The sequence below is a fragment of the Notolepis coatsorum genome (assembly GCF_963971535.1).
Source record: "Notolepis coatsorum genome assembly, chromosome: 12".
NCBI lineage: Eukaryota > Metazoa > Chordata > Actinopteri > Aulopiformes > Paralepididae > Notolepis > Notolepis coatsorum.
Genome location: NC_140176.1, coordinates 43223852 through 43232339, shown reverse-complemented (window position 1 = coordinate 43232339; position 8488 = coordinate 43223852). Strand labels below are relative to the sequence as shown.

Genomic DNA, 8488 nt, shown 5'->3' with positions numbered 1-8488 from the left:
ACAAGTTTTTCAGAAGTTATTTGCGGAAGGCAAACCTCGTTAAATTTGACATGGGGTCTCAACATTTCGCATGCATGCAACAGGCAGTTCAAAGCACAGGGTTCTCTATTTTGCGCTGGTATATAAACACAGGCCTATTTAAAGTCATTTGGAGAGGAAATAATTTAATAGTGGCTATGCAAATAACAAATCCAAGGCCGCCTATTCTCCCAATTAACTTATAATAATTTCCAAAAGATTGACGCACTATGCCAGTAGCATACGTGTAAAATTGTTGTTGGGTAATGAATAACAAGGTTATTGCCTATAGGCCAAGCATTTGATCTTGACTGAGACTGTTTTCCAGTGTTTGACAGCTGATCAGAAAATAAATGTATTTGACCAGGAATAGCCTTATTCTCATTCGATGCCCCTGCTTTGTTCGTTTAGACTACCTGTAGAACTACTAATCCAGACAAAGACATGTAACAACTGGAGGTTTGAATATTTTCTTTATCTCATTTCGTAATAAACATATAAATAATAAACTCTAGACATTTTGACACATCGCCCTGTTATGAAAGTTAATTGGTATGGTCTCGCTATATAGACTACCCAAACTGTGCATCTTCCGCATGTAATTTCTATAAAACTATTTCCCTATTACAAAATATGAAAAGAAAAATACATTTTAGTAAATTTACATGAGTTACTTATTAATTTATTCAACAAAACGTTTTGTTCTGTACTACTCATACTGTTACTGAATTGTCAGAATGTGCATTTAATATTTTCTCAGAGGAAAAAATAGAAAAAAAAAGAAACACAACAAAAGCAGAGGAAGTAGACATGAGGCAGAATATCCGTCCCACTCTGACAACTTAAAAGAACAGTTTCCAAAATAATAGAATCTTAATAAAACAAAGCAGTACAAGATTTCCAATACTTTTTCCCTACTACTGTATTTAAATTAAAATATATTCTCATATCTTACACTATTTCAAATAACGAAATGTGATTCGGTAACGATCTGTCAAAATCTAATTTACAATTCTGTGTATAAAAATATAATTTATGGAACCCCACGAAGTTTGTTCTCCCCAAAATATAACAGTCAGTTGCACATATGCACAGAACATTACAACCTGTCAAGAAAGTTAGCTCCTTTCTACATTGTCTTTCTCTTTGCGCTTACACTTGAGATATACAAAAATAGATTATGCACAATTTGCCGGCCACACCATTTTAGAATCCATCTGTGTGACGCCAGCGAGTTCGCATGAGAATAAATTATTCAAAGAAAACTTTTTAAGGCTCCATTCATTCTTTGTAAGGGACATAAGAGTAGAAGTCACTGAAATAAATATCCCAACTCCGCTGGGGCCTTTGTCTGTTTTTTTTCTTGTTTTTTTTCTTTTTAAATCTATATTGTTCATTGTCCTACATTAGTCTCATTTCGCTCCTGTGACGGTTTCAACTTGAGTATACCGACATCCCAAGTGGGTGCATCGCGTGGCTGTCCAAGACCCATGTCCCTAACTGATATAGGATCTTGGAGTACCAGTGCACCCCGTCCTTCACTGCGGTCACATTGGGCTGGGAGCGGCGCCCTCCCGGGGAGAGCGACGAGGACAGCCAGTGGCCGAGCCGGACAGGTGCCAGGGCCCAGTGCGCCAGGCCGTGGTCTTCGATCACCGCGTAACACGACGCGAGCACCTGGTCCACCACAATGGTTCCCTGGGCGGTCAGCGGCGCATAGGAGCCCCGGTGCTCTTGCACGTAAATCCGTTTTACGGTGACAGACTTGAGTTGATGTCGTAAATCGTCGAACACGAACACCTTTTGCCCGGGTTGGACTTGGCTCGCGAACACCGCCGTCATGGCGCGCAGGTCGCCCGTCGCGTTGTTGTTGTTGTTGTTGTTGGCCACGAACAGCAGATGCGCGGCGGTGAGGCTGATCTTCCGGGTCTTCTGCTCGGACTCGGTCTCGATCACGTAGAACACTCTGCTGCCCGCCGACTCTCGGTCCATGAACATGATGAAGTCGGTGTAAACGAGCGCGCCCTCGCCGTTGGCAGCCAGAACCTTGTCGCCAACCTGGAGGTATTGAACTGCCTTCTTGCTTCCATCTTGGAGGGTCACAGAGGAGGAGGCTGGGAAACAGCCACCTGATTTCGCCGCCACGGAGTTTTCTGTTGAAACAAAAGATGGATCAATAGTTGTTAGTTGAGTTCAATAGCTATTTGGATTACTCTGCATCCACATCACGGTGGGCCATATCATATGCATTTTGCACAATGGTGTCTGTTGGCCGTTTCCGTGCCAAATGCGTATTGGGGCTGGTTCATGTCGTCTGAGAAAGCCCCGGCTCATCTATTCTTAATTAAAAAACCAATAAAGAGCGGGCATTGTCATTCAAAATCTGCTTGTGGATCGAGCTTCTCGTGGTAAAAAAAAAAGCCCTTACGCCTTTCCCAGCTATACTCTTCCTATATTTACTCAGGTGCAGAAACCTCTATGTGACAATTCACACACATAGCCGACTCTCAGGGGAGAAAAAGAGCGCCAGCACTACTATTTACCCAGTGGAGGCACTTTTCCAAGCCTCTCGAGATGTAGATTTGAATTTAAATGAGGGCCCAGGACTCTTAAATGCTTTCTGTTGTCCAACATCAATGTCCCTCTTTCTACCACCTCTCCCCGCTTTGTTGTCAGTCTTGATGACAATAATTTTGGCCTCGGGAGAACTCTTCACATTCCAATCTCCATGGAGGATCACACTGTCCGTAAACAGAGAGTGAGAGTGAGAGGGAGAGAGGGAGGGAGGGAGAGAGAAGGGGTGGGGGTATCACCCTTCTCTGAATTTGGCCTTTTTTTAATCTGCTTTTAAGATTCCAGAGCATGAAATAAGGTGACAATTGAAAACCAGATTTAGCGCAACGAATTCAACATTGTTCAACCAAATCCTTTCGGCAAAGTCTCATGACCCCTAATGACTAAGGCCCACTATGATCTCAACAAGTGTGTGTTGAATTATAAATAAGGGATTTACCAATAAACTCCACCCTTTCCCGAGTAAAACCCCCCTCACATGGTTCTCATTTCGTTTATAAATTATTTCTCATTATTGACGCCTATATTGACAGTTATAAGAACTATTGATCCTTTTTTTTTTTTTTTTTTTTTTTAACTTCTGGATTGATGGATATGATTAAGCAACAAAAAAAAAGACGTAGGCTATATTTAGGCCACATTCAGAAAAAACTGATATAATAACCTATATATATTTTCGTGAAATTACGATTAAATAACTATGTCCTCTTAACCTTGGCATAACTGGCGGTAGACTATTTTGGTTTGCGCCGGTGTACAAAATGAAGAGCACAAAACGATGTGTTTTTCTAGGTCAGACAGGAGCCTTTGTGAGGCTGTGGTCGTGGTTCCCACAACGAGACAGAGTGGGGCGATGTAAGATCAGGAACCACCGCGCTGCGTGGGGAGATTCAACACGACGGGACGGGACGTGTCCACACATCCTTCATTACAGTAGTAGACACATAAACCTTTCGTGTATATAATAAAACAACACGTTGGCATCGTATAAAAAAAACGATTAGCCTACCGATTTACTTTTAATACACATTAATGTATCATGAAGAAGCCGTTGTTATTCGTTAACGTTAGCAAGGGATTGGTGAGGATTTAATTGATCAAGATTTCCAAATACGAATATATAGCCTAATCATTATGTTATATATATATGAATGGTTGTCAGAATAAGACCTGTATTTATTGATCTGCGGTATTTGGACGTTTTCAACATTTGGCGTCACTGAACGCATATGTTTTTGACAATAGGCCTCGCCATCTATATAGCAGGTGTTAGCCCATGTGTTTATTGGTTCCCTCTCCCCTCATCGGACTGACCAGGGTGCAGGTCACAGTCACAGGCTATTACAGGTCGCCTTAATCTGAAACATGTCGTCTCATATATGGAAGAAGAAGGTCCATGGACCTCCTCTCGGGGGGAGAGCTGAGCCCTACCTGCTTTCACAGAGCAGTGGATGTGAGCTTTAGACTCATAATAGACCCAGTCGAATCCGGCTTCCACCGCCAGCCGGGACAGCGTGCCGTATTTGCTCTTGTCTCTGTCCGACGTGGTGATGTCCACCGCCCGGCCCTCGTAGTGGAGGGACTCCTCGAAGTGGTGTCCGTCCTCGTCCCAGCCCTCGGTGACACGCAGCTTCACCCCGGGCCACTGGTTCATGACGGAGATGGCCAGAGAGTTCAGCTTGTCTTTACATCTCTGTAGGAGGGAGGGAGGGAGGGGAGACAGATTGGTCAGTTACATATCCTGCAGATAGCATTATGATCGTGGCCTATACCCTTTACAAATGAGCTGGATCAGTGCACAGCAGTATATAGGTTCAGCCCGTACGAAATGTGGACGACAGCCGCTGATTCAGTCCATGCAGCTTGCAAGCTATTTTCTCTGAGGCGTAGCGTCACAGAGGGCACATCTCGGATAGGAAAGATGGTGATGAAATATTGATAAGGCACTGCATTCGCTTCACTGGCCTATAACATATGGATCTTTTTGGTCTTGGAAAGGTGCGACCACTCAATGCCATTCTCTTCCCCCAAAGCTCCTCCAAGATGTTATAAGCTACACAACATGCATAAATTAATATAATTACAAATTCATGAGAGTGAATTAGGCCATAAAAACGGTGAGTCGTTTGTAAAGTCGCAAGCTGTCTGTTTTCTTTAAATAAATAATTGATATGCAGATGATATGAAGATGATCTTCAAGAGCTGCTGCTGGTGGAAATATCTGGACTTTGGCCTGTAATTAAATGTTTGCACCTCAGCCTAGCCTCGCTGGTGTTTCACTGAAGATGCTTTGACCTTCTCCGAGACCCGACACTCAATCGATGTATCAAATAAAACATCACAAAGAGTATTTGCACCGCTACCGCAGAGGGAGCGTCTCTTTATTGTTGTCCTGCATGGTCTATGGACGTGACGTGCCTGCTTAAGTCTATGTTTTGGTTGCTGACTTAGACTTTGAGGAGTAAAACATCCGAGGAGAGGGTTAGACTACTTCTGTGTCACACTCTTTCACGCGCATACACGCACCCAACTCCAACCCCACTGCTGCCCAAGTGTCCTGTCCTTTTCTACCTATGTGTCCAAAAGTATCAACAATATAATGATAATATAATCTATTCACGTGATATAATAAAATAAACGCAATAAATAATCAACGTGGCTATATAATGATGCAGGTGACTGGTCGAAATATGCATTTTACAAGTATAGCCTAGCACTTGTAGAATGTTGTGAATAAAAAAAGAAAAAGACCAAAACCTCCTCCTTGCACATTCTGGGTGGGATTGTCGGGAGTCAAGAGCCGTAAAGCTTAAACTATTTATTAATTCATTGGGTCGTGTGCCGCAAATCAAGCCAAATTCTGCTCAGCCACCGTGCAGCCCAGCGGGACGCCCTCGGCCGGCAGCGCTTTGTGCTCCAGCCTCCAGCTGAAGTTGTTCAACAAGCCTCCCCTCTTAATCTTTTCACAAATGAATTGGTTTTAGAGGAAACACTTATCAGGTACCTGTCAGTGCAAACAACCCGCCAGCTCGTTTATTTTCCGCCTCGTTTGCGCTCTGGGCTACATTCACTTAACGCTTTGCTGCCGCTGGAGCGATGCTCGTATATTCGCATCAGACTCTTTTAAATCGTGTGTCACTAAAATGACTGTAAAACGACGTTAACTTTCCTCGAAGTGAGCCGTGTGTTACCGGTGCGGGGAGTGAGCGCTCAAATCACCCCGAGGATACCACGTTTATAGACTAGACTACTAGACTATTGATTTAACCTACATCTTAAGAAACCACAACAGATATGCCTTTCATCTAGCTTGTTACAGTAACAATCGACTTCCCAGAATCAAACCTATGATGACAACGAACTGTATATGGGCTACACCTGTAGCTACACGGGCTACATCAGTCTGTAAGTCAACTAGAATCGTGCGTAAAGGCCCGCTGGATTCATGCGTAAAAGCCATGGAACAGAACAGCACACGGACCCATGGCACAGCATAAAGCCCCACGTGACGATACTTATAGCGCTAATAGCTCCAGTAGGCTCCCTTGCAGGTGCATGCCTTGCTTTGGGGAGCTTTGCAATGCCTTGTGTTAAAATCCCGCCGCAGCATAATGCACATTTCAAATGTTTTAACTTGGTATGGCCTCGTTTTTGACTGATTGCAGGTCACAGGTTCATGGCCTTAGTGTGGTAACCATTTTACCCACGGTTTATTATAGGCTCTTTCAGGTATATGCCTTGTCCCTGTAGCTTTTCTCTGTATAGTGCTACAGCAGATGGGAAGGTGCATGAAGAATAAAAAGCCATGGCAACTGGCACAATTCGCCCTTAAACCCGTTAAAGCAGAGAGGTGGGGGGGGGGGGGGGCAGACAACGATTATGTCTGGGTCTCTTTAGTGAGCACCTATAGAGCCATAGTAGAGGAGAGGAGGGGAGCGTTAACAGAGATGTTGGGTCTGACTGCACGCAGAGTGAATATTTAATCGGAGCTCGTGCCCCACACACTGCGCGAGGTATGGTTCAGGGACCGTGGCGCGCGCACAGCTTCATCATCGCGCCACTCCAGACTGGCATTTTAAGGTGGCTGCTATTATTACTATGCGATCATATGAGTAAGGAATGCAATAAGTGCAATGAATTCTGAAAGGATGTTTTAAGAAGAAAACAATGCACGGCATTCTGCAGTCCAAAATAAACCAAGAGATCTCTCCGGGGTGTTGAGTCTCTTCTAATCTAGGCCGAGTCTACGTTTTGCATAAACTATACGAGTTGGAATGAGACACGGAATCGCATCTTTACATTGACTAGATTGTGATGGAATCATAAAAGAATAAAAAAAATAACTGATGCCACTTCCATGCATCCTTTATAAGCAGACGCATTTACCCAAGGCGCAGTCAGCGCGCCTTGCTCGCACTAATTGGCAGACTTCCACCCATTTATGAAGTACTGATGATAGTGTTCAGAACATTCAGAAAGAAATGTCAATGTCTTCACGCGCTGCTACACACCATGCGAACGGGTGAATTACAGTAGCCTATGAGAGAAACGTCTGACTGAGCCAAACCATGCATGAATAAAACCGGCTGTTTCGAGCGGTCCACACTCCCAGATGAAGACTAGAATTAAGTGAAGGCACTTGATGCAAGGTGGTATGCAAACCTATAACAAACACAGGAGAGCCGGAGGTGATAACCCCTGGAAAACGTATCTTGCACGCACGGTAATGTGCATCTAAAACAGCAAATAGGGCCTCACACGGATACAAATATAGATATGAGGAGAGGGCCACATTAATATTTCAAATACACTGCCACAATCATGAAGGCCGAGTGTCCTGACTGTCCGCCTGCACACCACGTCTCCGGCTTCCATATACAATCGCTCGAAGCTCTAAAAAAAATCACAAAAAACCTCCCATGCTATATGCAAGAAAGCTACCTTTCAATGCACCGAAGTTTAATAGTCTCAGTGCAGAGAGTTCAATACCGGTTAAAAGAAAATGACTTCACTTATATGGTGCGCAATCGGCGTGACAAGGGAGGTTGTTGCAGAGTGCGCAGTGATGGTGCGTTAGGAGACGGGCATCAAAAAGGTATTCTTTTTACCTGAGTCATTAGCCTGTCGGCTCCGGTGTTCTCCTCATCTTTGAATATGATGTCTGTGTTATAGTTGGGAGTCAGTTCTTTAAATCGCTCAGAGTTCCGTGTGATCTTGCCTTCATATCTGCCACTCGCCCCGAGGGTCTTCTCCGCCACGTTAGGGATGAACTGCTTGTACGCCAGAGGTGTCAGCTTCTTCGGATGTTTTCTCCTCCCGTAGCCCCTGCCCGGTCCACAGCCCATCCCAGAGGACACCAAGGACAAGCAGATGAAAGCGACCACAGCGATTCTCGTCAACAGCAGCATTGTGTCTGCGGGATTTCTCTCTAAATGACTCGTGTTGTAGCCTATGAACCGGCGGCCGTGTCTGTCTCTGTCTCTCTCCCCTCTCTCTGGCGCTCCTCCGCGGCCACAGTGTCCTTGTCTCCTCCTCTGGCTCGTCTTCGCTGTGCCGCCTGATCACCACCGGGGCAGGTGCGGGAATGAACGCCTCAGCGAAATGATAACGGGGCGCATCGAAGGAGGGTCGTTGTTATACGTGGTGGGGGTAAAAAAAAAGTGAGGAAATTAAGCCACAGAATCTCTGGTCGAGCTAAAGCCGCTTGTGCGAGGCGAGCGCTTTTACTGCTATGTATTATAGCAGCGATCTATAGCAGGGGAGGGACTTGATTGGCTCGCCCAGACAAACCCATCTGATGGGATCCCACAAAAGAGTGGAGAAAAAAACATCTTAAAAAGATTCCACCTGAGGGTTGTGATGTCGGAGGGGAGGGGCCGCTCCATGGGAAAACATC

General features: G+C 44.9%; 1 protein-coding gene across 1 annotated transcript; it reads right to left on the bottom strand.

Moving 5' to 3' along the window:
* Nucleotides 1-483: 483 nt before the first annotated feature.
* Nucleotides 484-8283, bottom strand: shha (sonic hedgehog signaling molecule a). The gene is made up of 3 exons (XM_084326473.1): nucleotides 7701-8283; nucleotides 4024-4285; nucleotides 484-2171 (listed from the first exon to the last, which is right to left on the bottom strand). The coding sequence occupies exons 1-3, from the start codon at nucleotides 7998-8000 to the stop codon at nucleotides 1453-1455; spliced, it is 1281 nt and encodes a 426-aa protein (XP_084182599.1). The 5' UTR covers nucleotides 8001-8283; the 3' UTR covers nucleotides 484-1452.
* Nucleotides 8284-8488: the final 205 nt, after the last annotated feature.